This window comes from Zonotrichia albicollis, chromosome 8, assembly GCF_047830755.1.
Source record: "Zonotrichia albicollis isolate bZonAlb1 chromosome 8, bZonAlb1.hap1, whole genome shotgun sequence".
NCBI lineage: Eukaryota > Metazoa > Chordata > Aves > Passeriformes > Passerellidae > Zonotrichia > Zonotrichia albicollis.
Window position 1 is genome coordinate 1,684,597 of NC_133826.1, and position 20,785 is coordinate 1,705,381.

Here is a 20,785-nt window from a genome sequence, read left to right on the forward strand (position 1 = left end):
GATGCTTGTGTGCAGCAAACAAAGGAGACACAGATTTTATCAGCGCTGATATCAGCGATGGCAGAGCCCAATTGTCTCCGCAGGGCCCTTGCGCAATGCAGCGGGACGGGAGCTGGGAACGGGACCCGACCTGGCCCTACAGAGCAAACCAGGGACACAGCAGGACCTGACCTGGCCCCAAAGAGCAAACCAGGGACACAGCGGGACCTGACCCGGCCCTACAGAGCCAACCAGGGACACAACCTGACCTGGCCCTACAGAGCAAACCAGGGACACAGCGGGACCCGACCTGGCCCTACAGAGCAGAGTCAGGGACACAGCGGGACCTGACCTGGCCCTAAAGAGCAAACCAGGGACACAGCAGGACCCGACCTGGCCCCAAAGAGCAAACCAGGGACACAGCGGGACCTGACCTGGCCCTACAGAGCAAACCAGGGACACAGCGGGACCCGACCTGGCCCTACAGAGCAAACCAGGGACACAGCAGGACCTGACCTGGCCCCAAAGAGCAAACCGGGGACACAGCGGGACCTGACCTGGCCCTACAGAGCCAACCAGGGACACAGCGGGACCTGACCTGGCCCTACAGAGCAAACCAGGGACACAGCGGGACCCGACCTGGCCCCAAAGAGCAAACCGGGGACACAGCGGGACCTGACCTGGCCCTACAGAGCCAACCAGGGACACAGCGGGACCTGACCCGGCCCTACAGAGCAGAGCAGGGACACAGCGGGACCCGACCTGGCCCTACAGAGCCAACCAGGGACACAGCGGGACCCGACCTGGCCCTACAGAGCAGAGCCAACCAGGGACACAGCAGGACCGTGCCACCCCGAGGTCCCTCCCCTGCCACCGCGGGGCTGCAGCTGCCCGGGTCACTCGGAACGAAGGCGCCCATCAGATAAAGCCCTTTGATAGCCCGGCTGGATCGATGGTTTATCCTGCCTAGCTGAGTGTGGGCTCATCAGTGAAATGCCAACCGAGCAAAACCCCAGAGGTTTGGCTCTGTGACCCCTCCAAAAGGCATCGCTGCTGCTGTTAGAGCAGCCCTGCTCCTCCCTGGCTGCCCGAGGATGCCATCTCCGTGTGTCCTCAGGGCTCAGCTCCCACTAATCCCTCAGCATTTCGCTTTTATGGGTTTCATATTTTTAGCTTTTTTTTAAAAGAAAATATTTTGCAGATCCTGTTTTGCTTTAGCACTCTAAAGCTCCATAGCCTGTCAGGTGCTGCTCTCCCATTTTATTCAGACAAAACCATTCCTCTCTAGGCCTGAAACTCAAGGACACCTCACTGCCTCAGGCCCTGAGAGGTCCCTGAGAGATCCACTCTAAACAACAGTGAACTGTGGGGAGCAAACTGAGAAAAAATGACTTCATTAGCTGAAGCTGTAAGTGGAGGATTAACCCTGATATATAAATGGACCAAACTTATAAAAGTGTGAAAAAGTGGTGACCATCGCCCGGCCCATCTTGAGTGTAGCCCTGAGAGGCTTTTGACTGCCCAAGGTGCCTCTGTCAAAGGCTTTCAATAAATACCTGCTTTTATTCTCTTAATTTCCTCTAGCCTCTGTTTGAGGAGCCGCTCCAAGGCACCACCAGCCCCTCGGGAGCCTGTCCAGAGCCATTCCCGATGGGAAAAGGGAGCAGAGCTGCCTCCATGCCCGGCTATCTGTGAATGGCTGTCCCGGGCAGGCCGGGGGATGCTCAGGGAGTCCCGCACTGCACAGCCGGGCTGCAGGCGGCAGCTGGCCCCGGGGAGTGACAGCAGTGACAGGCTCCTGATGGCAGCAGCACGTGGAGCATCTTCATGTGACATCCACAGGTGGGGCGGAGGGGAAAACAGTTTTTATCCGTTGCTATGGAGTCATGATTAGCTTGTGTGTCTTCAGAGCCTGCCGAGGAGAAATGAAGGCTATTTTCTTATATAGATGTCATGAAATCAATCCTGGCAGAATTTCGGGAGTCAAAGGCTAAGCAGGTTTGCCCGAGTGCCTCCTGTCACTTGATACACAAATAAATCTAGCCAGGGGACCTGAAACAAGTGTCACTTGTCAGCCAGAGCCGGGCACAAAAATGACTTTTTAGTCTCGTTTGGAGCTGTTTATGCACACAGCAACACAACAAAACGTGCGTTCAATAAAACACAGCAATTATCCTCACCCAAAATGAGCCTTAGAAAATGAAGCAAAAAACCACCCTTATTGCAAAGGGTGACTTCAGAAGAAACTTTTCCCTTATTCTCTCCAAATGCTAAAAGCAAACCTGATGTTCTTCTTTTAAAATGTGTCTGCCTCTAGCTCTTTGGCACAGGCTTGCTGCTGGGAGGGCCGGCAATCTATTTAATGACTGCATTGACGTCAATAGCATAACTGAAATACTTACTAAGATGCATGAGTCCAACTTTCGGGGGGTGTGTTCCAGCAGGCGGGCGCAACACGCGGAGCGGACTCCGGCAGGAATGAACTCCCCCCAGAGCCGGGAGAGCCCCGGCATGGCCGGAGCTGCCCCAGCCCCGCTGGAAATTCGCCTTGAGACGCTCTTTTAATTGAGAGTGGCAAGAATCGCCTCGGCGCTCAGCAGCACGCCTTCAGGCGCGTCATTAAGCTCGTTATCTACCTGATTTCTCGCACGGTTTTGGTTAGGTTCTGAATGATCTGCATCGTGCCTGCGCTGCATCCTTTAAAAATAATATCTGTAGGTGCTCACAAGCCTCCATTGTGCACGCAGGCTGTGACTCGGGGGCTCAGCTGCTCAGGAACTCGCGGTTCCTCTGCGCTCCTGTAAAAGCCCAAAGCACCACAGCCATTGGACTTTTACAGTGGCTCTCCAAATCAAAAGGTCAAATCTTCAACCCGGCAAAGAAACAGAATTTCAGAGTGAATCCACTGCTCCGTGTGTGCCCAGAGCCATTCTGCAGGCACCAGGCAGAGCAGGATGGTGCAAGAGCAGCAGCTCCGTGCTAATTGCTGGGGATCAGAGATATTTGTGACCCAGAGCTCACTCGGATGCACAAGGCTCCCTAGCTCCTACGAGAACTTGGGGCTGTCAGCAGCACGAGCATTATCCAGCCTTTGTTTATGCTTTACACAAAGGTTCGTGCACGAGTCTGTGTATACGTCCTACACCCACAGGAAAAATGAAAGAGTACGAGTTTGGAGGTCGTGTAAAGGCATGTGAGAGGAGCAGGCAAACGTGCCGAGGTACAGGAAAGCAGAGCGAAGGCACAAGGAAGAAAAACACCGACCCTTCCCTCCCATCCCCAGAGAGGAATTTGAACAAAGCTTTAATCCCCTGAGCCCTGAAATGCTGCAGGTGACATATCCCAAAGGGCAGCACTCCCCAAGCCCGGGGCTGCGGCAGAACAGCAATATTGTGTCATTAATTGTGAGGAGAATGCCTATCATTAATTGTGAGAGCTGCCCATCATTAATTGTGAGGAGAATGCCTATCATTAATTGTGAGAGCTGCCCATCATGAATTGTGAGAACTGCCCATCATTAATTGTGAGCAGAACTGTCATTAGTGAGTGCTGAGAGTATCCAAGGGCATCTTGAGAAGAGTCTCTGCAAACCCCTGGCAGTCAGGGGAAAACTCGGTGCTGTTTGATCCACAGCTCCCTGCTTTGCTCCTGTCACCGCTGGTGACATTAAATGTGGCAGTGGATCCAACAGGAACGGGAAAACACTGCCCATCCCAGGACTGATGGTGTGGGAGCAAAACAGGTTGGGAAGAGTTTGTCCCAAATTTGTGGAAGAATGAGAGGCTTGGACTGTGAAAGGTGATTTAATTCAGAGGGAATAAGGGTCACTGAGGGGAATAAACATGGAAGAAAGAACAAAAGCAAGCAGGAAAAGCCAGATCTGCTGCTGGTTAAAGGTGTTATTGGTTGAATCATTGGTAGGAACTGCAGCCCTTCACTGGGGCAGGGGAGGGGACAGCTGGGGGCAGCAGGGAAGGCTCTGATGGATTCCTGAGCCCAAGGTGGCACAAAGGTCACCAGCAGTAACCGTGGCAGAGGCCACGCTCAGCAGAAACAAAGGGGGACGGGAGAAAGAAACCTCAGGAGAAAGAGCCCTCAGGGACAGTGTGACACCGTGTCCCTCATTGTTCCTGTAACCCAGGGCTGCCCGAGCCCATGCCCTGCACAGCTGCTGGGGATGCCACACTCCACAGGAACCCACAGCACTCCCATCATCCTGCCCAGCTCCTTAAGGACTGACGGACTTTTGCTGTGGCTTTGTATTTCCATGTTATGGTTTCTCAGTTAATTCATAAAAGTGATTTTGTGCGTTCCTGTGAGCTGCACTTATAACAAAATAACAGGAAAAATCTGCCAGATTTACTTCAGCTGATACCAAGGACAAAACACAGGATGTTCAATCCATATTGCCCTTCCTTCTCTGGCTGCGCTTGCAAGGTTAAGAAAGCTCTGAAATACACAGTGACACCAGCAGTGCCTTTCAGAGCCCTTTGTCCCAGGAAAAACCCGGCCAAAAGCTTTTCTGCTTAAAGAAAATGAAAGCAAAAAAAGAATTTCCTCATTTCACCACAGCTCATTTATTCCACCACGGGCCTGGGTCCTCAGTGATGCAACACCAGCAACAGATTTGGCCGTTGTTGCTTGGAAAACCCTGGAATATTCCAGCTGGAGTAAATAGCTGGCGTGTATTCCTTGCAGTGCAAATGCTGGATGTAATTTGCCTCCCTCCAGGGTAATTTTATTAATGCAGCCCTGTTTGCTTTAAGCCCTGAGTCCTGTATTTCTCAGAACAGGATATAAATCACCCCGTTAATGACAAATCAAAGGAGACAGCCACAAGATGCTCACAGTGATGTCAGTGCGTTGTGGTAAAGCCGTGAATCAACGGGTGACACTGGAGGGTTAAAATCAAATTCCCAGCTTCAACAAATCTCGTGAATCTAAACCCAGTCCATTCCAAACACAGTCTTTCATCTGCAGAGATGTGAAGCAGCCTGGTCCCAATCAAAACACGACTGCTTCCTTCTGCAAAACCTTCAGGAAAAACACTCTGCGTCCTCTCAGCCGCTGGCACAGAACTGGAAGGGTTCTGCTAGGAAAACCTCTCCTTCGGTTCATCATTTCCAAAGCAGAACCATCCCCGGGGGAAAAAAAAGGTGCAAACACTGAAAAAGTTCCTTAAAAATCTCTGCTCTTGCTGAATTAAATGGAAACTTCCTTAGAAAGTCAAGGGTTGTGATTGTTTTCTGCTGCTTGGAAGGGAAGTCAGTGTGACAGTGGCTGTGAAGGGGCAGAGGAAGGCAATGACCTGAATTTAACCAAGAACCCAGGGTTTTCTACCAATAATGCCAATATTGGCTGGTTTATGGAGGAAATCACACAGTTTCCTATTAATCTCAAAAATGCATCTCCTTCTTATCTACAAAGTGTCACAATTTACCACAGCTGCAATGATCCAACTCACTTTTAAAAATTTTACTTGAAGATTTCACCTAAAAGCAGCTAAGATTCATGGTTAAAAACCTATTTACTTGAGGGGCCACAAATCCAGCCTTTACAAGGTAACACAACACTTGCTCTACAGTTCTGTGTGTCAAACACTTCATTACTAAAGGAATTCTCATATATTCCCAGCATGAGAAGCTTGGATCAGCTAAAAAGTACCAAGTGTCCTACAGCTCTCATTGGAAATAGTGTAGAAAAATATCCCCAAAGTGTTAAAAAGTTGAGAGCAACTTTTTCCACAGAAAGTGTTAAGAAAACAAATCTAAAAATTCCTGGAAGGGCATTCTCTCCTCATTATTAGATTGTCTAACTTACATAAACAGCTCCATTGAAGGCCTAGGAAATTTTCCATGGGTTTTTTTGGTTTTTTTTTCACACAGGCACAAATTCAAAGCTTTGCTAGACCCAGCCTTAGATCAGGTGATGAGCTGCATTCCTGCTGGCTGTGACAGAAAGGGAAGGAGTCTGAGATTGTGTTGTCCAGTTTTGTTTTTGAATCAGAGGTTTCCATCTCCCATTAACAAGTTTGGAGGAACCTAACCTGGAAGTGTCCAGGACTCTGTGTGTCCCCTGAGAATAAATAACACGCAGCAGGAGAGGAAATGATAGTTATCCAGGCTTCACATGCTGTGAAAATTAAGCTTTATTAGTCCCTCCAAGCATGTAATTATTGGAAGGGCTGAGATTAAACCTTACAAATGGGCACTGATCCAAATCTTATCTCCTTCTCTCTGGAGCAACCTTTGAATTAGTGCAAGTAGGGCCAGCTCTGATGCTGGGCAGGGTTCTACAGACCCTCAGCCTGGCTGAACCCAGGTGTCAAAGCAAATAAACCTGGCCTAGCTAATCAGCTTCTGCTGCTCACCCTCGTCCTGAGCAGCCCTCACGGTGCTGCCCACCCCACCTGGCCCTGGCACCCCATTTCCCAGCAGGAAGGCAAGGGAGTCTCACCCAGGAAAGGTTTGAGTACACAGATCACATGGAGACAAACTGAAATAAACAGAATAAAAAAAAAGACCCAGCTGTGCCTGAGCCTGTTCAGGGCTCGTGGGCTGGGGCTTGTCCAGGCCTGTGCTCACAGGGACTCACAAGAACAGCAGCCACTGTGGCCATGACTATCAAACCAAAATCGTGTTCATCTCCTGTGCTAATGCACCAGCACAAACCCCAAACCAAACCATTAAAATAACAATATTTGCAGCCTGGTAGCTCTCTCCTGTGAGTTTTGCAGGAGGAACCCAGACCTGCACCGGGGAGGGGGCAGGAGAGCAGCTGTGAGCAGAACTGGGCAATAAATGCTGCGTGCCCTTGCCTTGGCAAGCCCATCCCCACATCCCACACGTACCTTGCAGGTTCACTCTGGAGACAGGTGGCTGACTCGTGGCTGGAGATCTCCTAGGAGGGAACAAGAATTCTCTGTTACAAGGTGGGATTTTATCTTTGCAAACCCTGCCAGCTCCCCCAGTTAAAAATCCTTTTCTATTGTCCCAAAAAGCCCCAAACGCTTCACAAAGATTTGTTGAGCAGCGCTGACAGATCTGTTAGGAAAAGCCAGAGATGGCTGCTCCCTGCCTGTTCCAGGGGCTGGAAATGAGGAGAAATGGAACCATCCCATGCTGCCTTTGCAACTTTGTGCTCAAAACATGCCTGAAGGCAGCAAGGGCCAGGCTCTGCTGGCTCCCCCGTGGCCAAGGCCTTTTCCCACAAAGCTTTTCCCTGTGGAGTCTGGAATGGACCCTGCAGTGATGCCAAACTGCTGCAAGGCAGTGGCACAGGTAAGGTCAGAAATGTGCCTTTAAACCCTCCAGTTCACACTGGAATTGCTCCTGAAGTGAGGAAGAGGATGCTGCAGTCACTGTTGTTTAGCTCTGAGACAGCTGAAGGACACTTCCTGGCCTCTGACCAACGACCTCAGCAGCAATTCCTGGATTTTGGAGGGGCCAAAAGTTATTTGAAAAAAATTGGTTCAAGTCAAGCCAACAGGGTCTGACTGGAAAAAGGTGCAGATTCCCTCCAAATGTCAACACAGTTCTCTGTGAGACTTGCCAAACAAAACTGTTACTTTTTCAAGCTGAAACCATCATCAGAGACTTGTTTTCTAAAGGAGTTAAGAAGAGTTGACACCAAAATCAAGACACTTCAGTTTGGATTGACTGCAGTCCTTCAGGCTGACCAAAAATGAAACTTTGGGCTTCTGCTTCCCCAAAGAAGTTTCAGATCCATTTTAACTGAAGCCAGATTTCCCCACACTCTCCCTTCGCCAACCTCCTTCCTAACCCCAAATTTCGGAGTCAGTCACTGAACTGCAACATCCATTACTCGCCAGCTCTGCTTTGAAGCTGGAATCAAAGCAGGCAGAGCGGCTCAATTGTGCTGCAATTGTAGCTCCGGGGGGTTCTTCAGAAGGAAGGGCTCGCTGCCCAGGTGAGGTGTGGAGCGCGACTGCAGCCCCGCTGCCAGCCCTCTCCCTGGCATCCCAAGGCTGCTCTGGCAGCATGAGCAGCACCCGGCCTCTTGAAGGGTTCAGCACAGGGCACACGCGCTGGGCGCTCAGCTCCCGGCAAATGTGCCCCGACCTGCCTCTGCTGAGCCTTTGAAAAGCCAAATCTCGAGATCTCTAAAAAAACAGAAACTCCCCGACAGGGACAGCGCGGAGCAGAGGGATCCAAGCTCAGGGATCTCCAAGCGCTGAGCTGCACTGACATGCCTTTGGGGGGTGGGCAGGCAGCAGCCGCTGCTCCCTGCGCTATTCCCCGCTCCGGAGCCACCCTGGGGTGCCCATCCTGTTCTGCGGGCAGGCGGGGATGGCAGATGAGAGCTCGGACAGCGCCGTCCTTGCTCAGCGGCTGCCGCTGCCCGCTCCGTCCCGCCCGCCGCAGGGCATCGCACCGAGCCGGCTCCGGATGCTTCCCGACCGCGTCCTGCGCTGCGATTGCCAAACTCCGCCACTCCAAAGCCATTAATCATCCTCTCCTCTTTTCCAATCAGGAAACTGCCTCAAGAACCCTGACGTTAAAGTCCAAAAAATATGACTGCCAGTTGTTTTTTTTCCTGCAGGCCTTAAACATTCATACTTTCCAGCAAATATGTGGGACAGCATCCTCTTTCTCCTTGCTCGGGCCAGGAGGGGTGGAGGAGGAGGAGGAAAAAAGAGAAGAGAGGAGAAGAAGGAGTAAAGGAAAGCTGAGATTCTCAGGATCCCCAGAGCAGAAGTTTAGGTAAAATGTCACAAATCATGAGACAGATGATAAAATCATGAGCTGGCAGCAAGGCTGCAACCCAGCAGAGCTCTGTGGAAACTGTGCAGGAAGCTCCACGGCACCTGGAAGCACATTCCACCATGGACTGGGATGTTTGGCATGGGATGGCTTAAAAATTTAATGACTTTTACTCTGGCCAGGCAAACACTTTATACCTCCATCAAATCTGGGAATGCTTTCCAAAGGACACTGTAAGATGCCTGTGTGTCCTACAGGTTACACCCTCGCTTCCTTCCGGCCCTGTCCAATTTCAGATTCCTCATTAGGAACTGCCAAAATGCCCGACCTTTCCAAAAAAGCAAACCTTATGAAAAAGGAATATTTAAACCATCTGGGTTTTTATTAACCTCCACCTTGGAATGCAGCAGTTCCTTCCCATCAAAATTTGCCAACAGGAATCAACAGGAGGAAAAACCTCGCGCCCGGATAAAATGCTGGGCTTTATGTAAAATAAAGGTGGTGAGCTCGTGGTGGGCACCAGGTGATGCCAATCACACTTGGAGTAGGGCGAGCCCGTGGTGTCCCACTGGGGACATCCTCATCCTCATCCTCATCCTCATCCTCATCCTCATCCTCATCCTCATCCTCATCCTTCCCTTCTGGAGCCAGTGAAGGATCAGTGGGACGGGTGGGTGCACAGCAGACCTCGCCAGGAATGAGTGATGATGGTTTGAGGCTGAACAGCTCTCTGGGGCCCAGCAGGCCAGAGGATGACGATGACTGGCTCTGTATAAATAGCCGAGGGGAAACGGTGGTTCCGGACAAAGGCCTAAAAAGGAGTTTGTTTGGTTTCTCCTGTTCAGCAGGTAGGAAAAACAACATCCTCCTCCTGAGTGCATCACCTTCCTCCTTCAGAGCAATCAGTGTCAAAGGAAGTGATGTGGGATTCAGTTCTCTGGGCAGCCCTCTAGCAGCTGAGCTCCAGAATGCCGCTTCTGGGAAATCCTTGCTGTTCCCAGAGCCCCAGGTTTGGGGTGCCCGCCTTGACACCTGCCCTTTGGCCATGAACAGCTCCTGTGAGATAAGCTTTGTTGGGTAGAGCCTGGTGCTGATAACACCAGCTTTGGGGGTTTGATCCCTCTGTGGGCCAATTAAGAGTTGGCCTTGATTCTGCTGGATCCCTTCCAACCGGGACAATTCTGGGATTATTATTGTTCTGTGAAGCAGAGGTGGAAATGCAGGGCAGGACCATTATGGAATGCCTGGGATAGCCAAGGTGGCCACATGACAAAGATCATGGAATTGTTTAGGTTGACAGAGACTCTGAGATCACCAAGTCCAACCCAGCACTGCCAAGGCCACCACTGACCCGTGTCCCCAGGTGCCACAGCCCCAGGGATTTCATATTCCTTCCGGGGATGGGGACTCTGCCCATGCCCTGGGCAGCCGTGCTAGGGCCGGAAAACCCTTTCTGTGAAGAAACTCTTTCTGATATTCAAATAACCCTGCCCTGGCCCAGCCTCGGGCTGTTCCCTCTCCTCCTGTCCCTGTTCCCTGGAGCACAGCCCGACCCCCCGGCTGTCCCCTCCTGTCAGGAGCTGTGCAGAGCCACAAGGGCCCCTGAGCCTCCTTTGCTCCAGGCTGAGCCCCTGCCCAGCTCCCTCAGCCTCTCCTGGGGCTCCAGACCCTTCCCCAGATCTGTTTCTTTCTCACTCTCCAACCCCTCAATGTGTTTTTGTGTGGTGTGGGGCCCCAAACTGCCCCCCATGATACAGAATGGACATTGCACAAAATGAAACACAATGCCTGCTCCTCAGGGAGGACCTGAGGGATGAGGGGAGAAAATGAAGAGATGAAGGGATGAGGCAATGAGGGGATGAAGGGATGAGAAAATGAGAGGATGAGGGGAGGAGAGGATGAAGAGATGAAGGGATGAAGGGATGAAGGGATGAGGGGATGAGGGGATGAGGGGACGAGGCAGTGACGGAATGAAGGGTGAGGGAATGAAGTGATGAGAGCATGAGGGGATGGACGCCATGAGGGGATGAGGGGATGAGGGGATGGATGCCATGAGGGGAGGAGGAGACATGAGGACAAGGCAGTGAAGGAATGAGGGGTGAGGGAATGAAGGGATGAGAGCAAGAGGGGATGAGGGGATGGACGCCATGAAGGGATGAGGGGATGAGAGGACAAGGTGGTGAGGGAATGGAAGCGATGAGAGCATGAGGGGATGGACGCCATGAGGGGATGAGGGGATGAGAGGACGAGGTGGTGAGGGAATGAGGGGTGAGGGAATGAAGGGATGAGAACATGAGGGGATGAGGGGATGGACGCCATGAGGGGATGAGAGGACGAGGTGGTGAGGGAATGAGGGGTGAGGGAATGGAGCAATGAGAGCATGAGGGGATGGACACCATGAGGGGATGAGAGGACGAGGCGGTGATGGAATGTGGGGTGAGGGAACGGAGCGATGAGAGCATGAGAGAATGAGGGGATGGACGCCATGAGGGGAGGGCAGACGGCGCCCCCTGGCGTCGCGCGCAAACCGCGGCGGAGCCGTGAGGCCATGGCGGAGCCTGAGGCACCGCGGCCGCCGCTCCCCGGCCCTGCCGCTCCCCGGCCCTGCCGTTCCCGCCGCTCCCCGGCCCTGCCGCTCCCCGGCCCTGCCGTTCCCCGGCCCTGCCGTTCCCGCCGCTCCCCGGCCCCGCCGTTCCCCGGCCCCCGCCGCCCCTGCTCGGGCCCCGCCGGCTCCTCTTGTGTACGAAAGCAGCTTAAAAAGCCAGGCTTACTTGTTGGAGGTGCCGTGTAAATTGGTGAGAAGCGTGAAGTTGTTCCTCACGCTTCTTAGGCTGGCCAGCACCTGAGGGAGACAAAACCGCAGGTGTCACCTTCTCCGCTTTAATGCTTTAGAAAAACTATTTCAGAGGCCAATATGCCATCAACTCACCTGGGCAAAAGGTGTGACAATCAGGTCGTCGCCATGCCTAAGGAAAACCAGAGAAAAATGTATAAATTTCTGTACAAATTTACCTTCAAACAGAGTGAAATTCACCTCAGGGAAGGAGCGTTTTCCTGATGGGGTTTTCCTCATGAACGTACCCACGCAGCATTTAGTTAACGCCACATAAAAGCTTGTTCCTAATGGAAAGGTCACCGTGTATATCCAAAACAACCGGCTGCAGCGAGCATTCGGACTGAGAACGCCAGGCAATAAAAGCCAGGAAATTCAAAAGTTAAGGCTCACGCTTGCACCGCGGTGGAAAAAAACCAACCGTAGTGGTGCGGGGAAAGGTCACCTTTGAATTTCCTGGCTTTTGTTGATCTCTGTCGCAGTCTCTAACCTTGTTCAGACGCCGGGTTTTGTCTGGCTGTTTTCATCACGGAAGATTTGAGCAGAAGTTGTGAGCAAAATATACCAGCAATGAGAGGTTTTTTTTTTCTTTTTGCCTTTTTTTTTGGTATTAGTTATGGCACTTGAGCATGTGTGGAACATTCTGTATGACTGACCTAGCTGAGAGATGGCAGGGTAAAGAATCACTGGAAGGTTTGGCTTGGAAGGGAGCTTAAAGCCCATCCAGTCCCATCGCTGCCATGGGCAGGGACATCTTCCAGTACCCCAGGTGGATCCAAACTCCACCCAGCCTGGCCTTGGACATTTCCAGGAATCCAGAGGCAGCCACAGCTGCTCTGGGCACTCTGTGCTAAGGCCAGCCCACCCTCCCAGCCAGGAATTAATTCCCAATATCCACCTAAGTCTACCCATTTTCAGCTTAAATCCATTCCTCCTTGTCCTGTCCCTCCATCCCTTGTCCCAAGTACCTCTCCAGCTCTCTTGGAGCCCCTTTAGGCACTCTGAGAAGCAACATTTTGGTCAATTCTATTCCTAGTCCCATAATTAATAACACCAAGGGCAGCAGAGCCAGCTCCAGGCTGCCACAGGACCCTCTGGAGAGTTCTCCACCAGTGCTGGACCCCTCCAATGAGGAATTCTCCCCACTGTGCTGCCAGAGGTCATCCCTTCATCCTCACTTGGGTATCAGTGCTATTAAGTCTAAATTTAATTAAAATTGTCCCCACACTCATGGAGACTCTGTCCCAATCCTAACAGAGCCTTGATGGCCACAGTGGATGGACACTTAAGCTGCAGACAGCCACAGATTTGGGGGAAATTATGGGATTCCCCCACCCCAGCACACTGCTGGGAATTGTTACAATCCACCCTTTACACGAAACACTATTTGCATAATTTGGAGTGTTTCCTCCAATAAATATTTACTCAGTTTTAACTCAGCAGGAATATTTTCTCGCAGAATTCTCGTGGATCTGGCTAATATTCAGATTTCCATTCCGTGACAAAACTTTCGCAACAGCTCAACTTTGTTTAACGAGCACTTTTTTAATAGCTGAATGGTCGCTTCAAAACTTCAAAATGTGCCTTTCAAAATATGGGGCTGGGAATCCAGGACACTGTGTGGGTATTGATCCTCTCAAGCTCAGCCATCTGTCTCATTTTCCCCTTGGTTCTAGGGAACAGCCCCAAAACACGATGGGGAACAGCAATACTGTAAATAAAAGTACAGCACAACTTATCTGTTATTCGAGGATATGGCTTTGAAAGCTCTTCTGCTAAATTCTGGAGAAAATGGGAATGTTTGAGGGATGGGATGGGATGGGATGGGATGGGATGGGATGGGATGGGATGGGATGGGATGGGATGGGATGGGATGGGATGGGATGGGATGGGAGAGGATGTTGGATCAGCACCTGTTTTGTGCATTCCAGCTATGGAATGTGCCAGAACCACCCATAAGCTCCTTTTAACAGAGGATGAGAGCAGCACAGAGAGCTGCAGGAGAGTGCAGAACACAAGCTGAATTGGTGCTTACTGTTCGCTCGGGAGCGAGGAGTTCCTGGACATGGTCTTTGGTGAGAGGTCATAGTCGCTGTCGGATCTGTAGAGGAACGACTCGCGGCGCTGGCTGTGGCCCGGGAACGTCGTGTGCAGGACGAGTCCCGACGAGGAGCTGGCCTGCGGGTCCAGCGGGCTGCGCCCCGGCGACGGGCCATTCTCCACATCGAAGCTGCGAACGGAACACACACCGCGGGTCACACGCTGCCACAAGAGGGCTCGCAGGGCATGTGTCACCTCAGCGTGGCTCTCTGCCACCGAGTCACCTCAGCACGGCTCACCGTGTCACCTCAGTGTGGCTGTCTGCCACTGTGTCACCTCAGTGTGGCTCCCAGTGTGCCACCTCAGTGTGGCTGTCTGCCACTGTGCCACCTCAGTGTGGCTCCCACTGTGCCACCTCAGCGCAGCTCCCACCGTGTCACCTCAGCACAGCTCCCTACCACCGTGTCACCTCAGTGCGGCTGCCTGCCACCGTGTCACCTCAGCACGGCTCACCGTGCCACCTCAGTGTGGCTGTCCACCGTGTCACCTCAGCACGGCTCACCGTGTCACCTCAGTGTGGCTATCTGCCACCATGTCACCTCAGTGCGGCTGTCTGCCACCAAGTCACCTCAGCATGGCTCACCGTGTCACCTCAGTGTGGCTGTCTGCCACTGTGTCACCTCAGTGTGGCTCCCACTGTGCCACCTCAGCGCAGCTCCCACCGTGTCACCTCAGTGTGGCTCTCTACCACCGTGTCACCTCAGTGAGGCTCATCGTGCCACCTCAGCACAGCTCATTGCATCACCTCACCGTGGCTCCCACCGTGTCACCCCAGCACAGCTCACTGTGTCACCTCAGCACGGCTCCCACCGTGTCACCGGCCTGTGGCCATCAGAGCCACTCACCGGCCCCGAGTTTCTCCCGAGTGCAAGGAGGACCCTGTGTGACCATAAACATTTACCCCGGAGGCTCCTGTGCTGGCTGCCTCTGCTCGTGCCTCCTTCAGCACGGGTGTCGAGCAGCTCAGCGCAGCTCTCAGCAAGAGCACGCAGCAGCTGAAGAGGGCAGGGATAGATCAGAGATAATGGAGAGTCCATCCCTGGCACAGGGTGCCCAGAGCAGCTGTGGCTGCCCCTGGATCCCTGGCAGTGCCCAAGGCCAGGCTGGAGCCTGGAGCACCTGGGACAGTGGGAGGGATCCCTGCCATGGCAGGCAATGGAATGGGATGGGCGTTAAGTTCCCTCCCAGCCCAAACCATTCCAGATTCCATTATTCTAAACACCCCACTCCACCCTCAATGCCTTTTGCACAAGCCCTGGGGTTCTATTTGCCAAACCTCACTCCAAGTCTTACAAGCACAACAGGGACTAAAGGCACCACAACATGACAGCACTCTCCAGCCCAGCCCTGCACCCATCTGCTCTGGAGCTAAACTTTTGAAACCCTGTAAGATTTGCAAGCACTTGGCAGTTATGGGAGCTGGATGCCCAAACCATGTTTTTAGCCATTCAAGGTATCAGTTCAGTGAATTTTAAACATCTATGCTGTAAAACGAAGGGCTGTTTAAAAATTAAAAAAGAAATCTAAACTTTTTGTCACCTTTTCCATTTTACACCCACTTTCTTGTGGTTTCATAGCTTGGCTGCTGTGACCCATGGCTGAAGTCACCCTGGCCACTCCAGCAATGACACCCCTCATAAACACACTGAGAATGAGCAGGTTGGCCTCCTTTGGCCTGATGGAAACACCAGATGTGTGACCATGGCCCGGGAAGCCAAGTGAGGTACGGCCACGCTCAGGAGGAATTTCCTTGCCTTTGGAAGTCAGGTTTTGTCTCTTGCTGCAGTGCCTCATGCCATGCTGGATGCTGTCCCACCAGGACACCAGGCTGTGGTTCCTGCTGTGCTTTTCTCCACCCCTCCACTCCTTAATCCAGAGGATTCCCTGAGCACAGTGGCAGGGGAGACCCCAGCTCTCCCTCCTCTCTGCAGAGAGAGCTTCAACTGCGGCAGGAGGAGCACATCAAGTATGAACGCCTGAACTTGCCTGGATCCTGCAAGTTTTCCAGATTTCTACATCACTGGGATGAACTGCTGGCTTGGTGAGAAGCCTCCACAGCCAGTGCCCAGCTGGGAGCACCATGGCTGCTCCAGCTCCTGCTGCCCGCTTCCCCTGTTCCCCATTCCAGCACCTGGCATGCTGCCGTACGGATCACGTGGTTAGTCCAACTGAAAAGCGCTTTTATTCCTTTCCTCAAGTTCAATGTGCAGCCACACCAGTGCTCCTCAGGCTCCTTTTCCTTGGCCTTGATCCAGCACTCAGCCACCCATGTGCTCAGCCAGAAGTTAACAGAAAATTCCCCAAAAAGTGACTGATCCCAGAGTCTGGAGTTACCTCTGCCAGGACTGAACAGGCACTCCCAGAGGTACAGCCTGTGAGCAAGATCCTCAAACCCACGAATAACTCTGCTGGCACTGCTTTTTAATAGGTACAAGAACTGGGATATGGGAAAATATTCCCTTTGGATGATCCAACATCAGGAAAATGTGACCCAAGATACAGAGAGCAAGAGTTTAACCTTGTGTTTGTCACCAGTTGCTCCTGGCTTGCACAACACCCACCTGGAACTGTGCCCTGATGCCAAAAGTATCCCCCAAACAAACACTTGCTGGAATTGGTAAGAACTTCAATGGGATTGTAAAGTTGCCCTCTCAGACCTGCCTTTCCCACTATTTTTTTTCTGTTGGAAGTTAACTGCTGAGCTCTGCTGGAAAAACTTCATCACTGTGTTCAGAACACTGCACTGACTGTGAGATCCTCTCTGCAGTTTGCACACCCCACAGGCTTTCTCCAAGTGGAAAAAAGCTGCATTTGCCCACTTAAAAATAAGGATGGCAGAATACAAAGCACAAAACCCCCAAAATTTCCATTCCAGTTTATCCCCAAGTAACAGCACTCATAGTGAGACACACCCCATTTGTGATATAAATATGGGCCAGAAATTTGATATCTAAGGTCCTTAAAAATCTTCCAGATCCCTGTCTCCATAAGAGATCTCTCTAGGACATGTGGGAGGTGCCAGCATTCCCTGCCTGACTCCAACCTGTGTTATTAGATCTATTTACCAGCATTTCCCAGTTCTGGGAAATCCCTGCCCACCAAGGGATTCCAGGGAACTGAGCCCTGCCAGAGCTGAACAGGCTCCAAAGGAGGAAAGGTGACAGCAGCACCAGAAGAGCTGCCCAGGGCAGTGGTGGAGCCTCCATTCCTGGAGGGATTTAAAGCTGTGCAAATGTGGCACCTGGGGACATGGTCAGAGGTGGGAATGGATGGATTTGATTATCTTGGAGGCCTTTCCGGAGTGATTCCACCATCCCAGTGGGATGGGCCCTAGCCCAGGCAGTGCTGTCTCCCAGCGGTGTGGGGCAGGGATGGAAGGGGCTTTTCCTTTTCCCTTTTCTCTTCAGGCTCCCCATGCCGGCTCTCTGGGGTATGCAGGGGCTGGGATGGAAGGGGCCTTTCCCTTTCCCTTTCCCTTTCCCTTTCCCTTTCCCTTTCCCTTTCCCTTTCCCTTTCCCTTTCCCTTTCCCTTTCCCTTTCCCTTTTCTCTGCAGCCTCTCCGTGCCAGCTCTCCGGGGGATAGAGGAGCTGGGATGGAAGGGGCTTTTCCTTTTCCCTTTCCCTTTCCCTTTCCCTTTCCCTTTCCCTTTCCCTTTCCCTTTCCCTTTCCCTTTCCCTTTCCCTTTTCTCTGCAGCCTCTCCGTGCCAGCTCTCCGGGGGATAGAGGAGCTGGGATGGAAGGGGCTTTTCCTTTTCCCTTTCCCTTTCCCTTTCCCTTTCCCTTTCCCTTTCCCTTTCCCTTTCCCTTTCCCTTTCCCTTTCCCTTTCCCTTTTCTCTGCAGCCTCTCCGTGCCAGCTCTCCGGGGGATAGAGGAGCTGGGATGGAAGGGGCTTTTCCTTTTCCCTTTTCTCTTCAGCCTCCCCGTGCGGCTCTCTGGGGATGCAGGAGCTGGGATGGAAGGAGCCTTTCCCTTTCCCTTTCCCTTTCCCTTTCCCTTTCCCTTTCCCTTTCCCTTTCCCTTTCCCTTTCCCTTTCCCTTTCCCTTTCCCTTTCCCTTTTCTCTGCAGCCTCCCCGTGCCGGCTCTCCGGGGGATGGAGGGGCAGCGAGCGCAGAGCGGGGAGCAGCGGCCGCTCAGCTCCGCTCCCCGATCCCTGCGCATCCCAAAGAAGCCAGGATCTCCGGGAAGCGAGAGGAAGGAGACGGCAGGTGGCAGGAGTTAGCTGCGAGCGGGCAGCGGCCCCGGACCTGAGCAAAGCTGCGCCTGAGCCGCGGTAATGAGCAGACAACGGCGAGCCAGGAGAAATCATTGTAAAACACAGCGAGGCTTCGTGAGTCACTCTGCAAACAAAGAGAATTCATAACAGCAACCCCCCAGCTGCTCAAATGCTGCAGTGTTACTGTAACAGCTACAGGATCAGAGAGCCTCCCGAGCTGGAAGCGACTCGCAGGGACCATCGATCCAACCCCTGGCCCTGCATCCCAAATCCCACCGTGAGCATCCCTGGCAGCGCTGCCCAAGCGCTCCTGGATGGGGCCGGGACCATTCCCTGTGGAGCGTGGGCAATGCCAGCACCCTCTGGGGAAGAGCCTTGCCCAAAATCCCAGCTAAACCTCCCCTGACACAGCTCCAGCCGTTCCCTGGGATCCTGTTCCTGATCACAAAGAATAAATTGGTGCCTGTCCCTCCGCTGCCCCTCGGGAGGAGCTGCGGACCCTGGTGAGGCTCCTCCAGGAGGAACAAGCCCAGTGCCCTCAGGTGTTCCTCACATTTCCACTCCAGACCCTTCACCAGCTTCAGGAACCGATGTCCCTGGACTAGCATTGCCCACCAGTAGTGGGATGTGGCAAAATTTGGCACAAGGATGGAGAAACAGGAATGCGCCACAATTTGGATGTAATTCAGAGTCATTCAATCGTCATTGCCAGTCAAGTGGTTTCCATGAGAGCTGCACAGCCCCACAGTTTGCTCTGGAGTAACAAACACAAACACATTCCAGCCCAGCAGACCAGGCAGGCTCGAGGATTTTTGTTTATGTTGGGAATTTACACTTTTGCCGAGGATGATAACACTGACTCTCCAAGAAGGTTCACCATCTGCTTTGCCTTCCCAGAGTCACTCCTGAGGACATTACTCCCCATCTCCTAACTACAGTACCATCTTCATGATTTCAAATGTTTCCAAAATATTTCCAGAGGTTTGGGCAGGCTTTGTTAATTATAAAACTCTTTTTTGAGATTCTTGAGTCTCACCAAAACATCCCTCAGGATTCTTAGAACCACAAACAAGGAAAACTGCTGTTCCTTGCACTGCCTGGCCGCTCTCTAACGCTGTGCACCTGCTCCCCATTATCTGAACAGCTTGCTGCTTTTCCTAAATAATCTCCCATGTGAAAAGGGCTGTGCTTGAAACCATCAGCACTCAATGGTGCAGGATGGGGCACATGGAGCCTGGCACAGCCCTGGCAGGGGCACAGGGCTCCTGGGGTGACAGCTCACAGCTCCACAGGCGTCACTGACCTTCTCCCACTTAGGGCAAACATTGCTACTCTTAGGAACCCCTTAAAAGTTCAAACCCCTCTGCTGGGTTTGTGGCTCCTGACTTTTTTACCCAGGTGAGGCCCCACCTGCAGAGCTGCCCCAGCCCTGGGGACAACATCAGCAGCACCTGGAGCTGCTGGAGAGAGCCCAGGAGGCCCCAGAACTGTTCCAAGCGCTGGAGCCAGGCTGGGACACCTGGGGGTGCTCACCTGGAGAGGAGAAGGATCCAGGGAGAGCTCAGAGCCCTGGCAGGGCCTGAAGGGGCTCCAGGAGAGCTGCAGAGGGGCTGGGGACAGGGATGGAGGGACAGCACACAGGGAATGGCTGGAAGTTAAAAGAAGGTAGATTGAGATATTGGGATATTGGGAAGGAATTCCTGGCTGGGAGGGTGGGCAGGCCCTGGAACAGAATTCCCAGATTTGCTGTGGCTGCCCCTGGATCCCTGGCAGTGCCCAAAATCAGGCTGGACACTGGGGCTGGAGCAGCAGGGGAAGCTGTCCCTGCCATGGCAGGGGTGGAACAGGATAATATTTTAGATGCCATAGAAGCCAGCCTGGTCTGTGGTTCCATGATGCCACAGTCTCCAGAGCTCAGTGTCCCCACACAGGCAGCAGCCCCTGCAGCCCCTCCCTGTGCTGCCACAGCTGCCTGGCACAGGAGCCGGCAGCACTGACTGAAGTGTTTGTAACAGAAGCTGTCAGCTGCTGCTAAACACATCATTAAGCCTCTGCATGTATCCAAAAGCAAAAATATGTGTTTACTTGACTTTGTAATCTCTGAATAAAGAAGTTCAAGGCCAGGTCGGACAGGCCTTGGAGCAAACTGGGCTGGTGGGAGGTGTCCCTGCCCTGGCAGGGGGTGGCACTGGATGATCTTTAAGCTCCTTTCAATCCAAACCATTCTGTGACTTTAATTCACTCTCTGTTCCTGTTCTCCTGCTCAGTGGGCACAACAGAGACAGAACAACCTGAGCCCCTGCCCTGCTCACAGCAGAGCCCAAAACAGACCCGAGAGCTGCTGCTCTCTGCAACCCAAACCCACCTTCAGCAGAGCCCCGAGGTACAAATGAGTCCCCAGAGCCCTCCCAGCTCCCAGAACCCATCCAGCAGCACCCTGGGGAGGCTCCTGGTTTGCACAGCAAATGTCAGGGATTGTGTCCAGCACCGTGCTGGATTGGAGCAGCCAGCAGGAGATAGCTGGAAAAGTACAGCAGGAGGTAAAAATGAGTTTGGATTCTCTCTTAGCACAAAGGATTCCAAAAAACCTAATCCTTTTAATGTTTACTACAGATAAGCAGCTCGACATTATCCTGTAACAAGTGAACATCATGGGGTTGTTTTAAGTCCCCCAGAGAAGGAATCCTGAGCGCTAAAATCCAGTTGTTATTTTTCCAAATGTTCATCCTGGACTATTTTATCCTCTTCCAATGGTTCTCTGCCACTAATCTCTGGAAAATGCAAGGCACAGTCAAACAAAGCAGACACCCCACCTGTATTTTTACTTGGAAAGACATATGGATGTGTGATCACTCCCAACATGGGCAGCAATGCCATTCCCTAAGGGATTTTTCCTCCTGAAAACATTCCAGCTGACAACTGATGGAGCAGTTG

The 20,785-nt window shown here is 52.5% G+C and overlaps 1 protein-coding gene across 4 annotated transcripts in view; it reads right to left on the minus strand.

Moving 5' to 3' along the window:
* The window catches only part of PDE4B (phosphodiesterase 4B), a 199,378-nt gene that overhangs the window by 51,633 nt on the left and 126,960 nt on the right, over positions 1-20,785 (minus strand). For all 4 annotated transcript variants that reach the window (XM_074545604.1, XM_074545605.1, XM_074545607.1 and 1 more), the window contains 4 exons: positions 13,571-13,765; positions 11,632-11,668; positions 11,474-11,544; positions 6,830-6,879 (listed from right to left, as the gene is read on the minus strand). In XM_074545604.1, the coding sequence (XP_074401705.1) occupies positions 6,830-6,879; positions 11,474-11,544; positions 11,632-11,668; positions 13,571-13,765 (353 nt within the window). The remainder of the gene's footprint in view (positions 1-6,829; positions 6,880-11,473; positions 11,545-11,631; positions 11,669-13,570; positions 13,766-20,785) is intronic.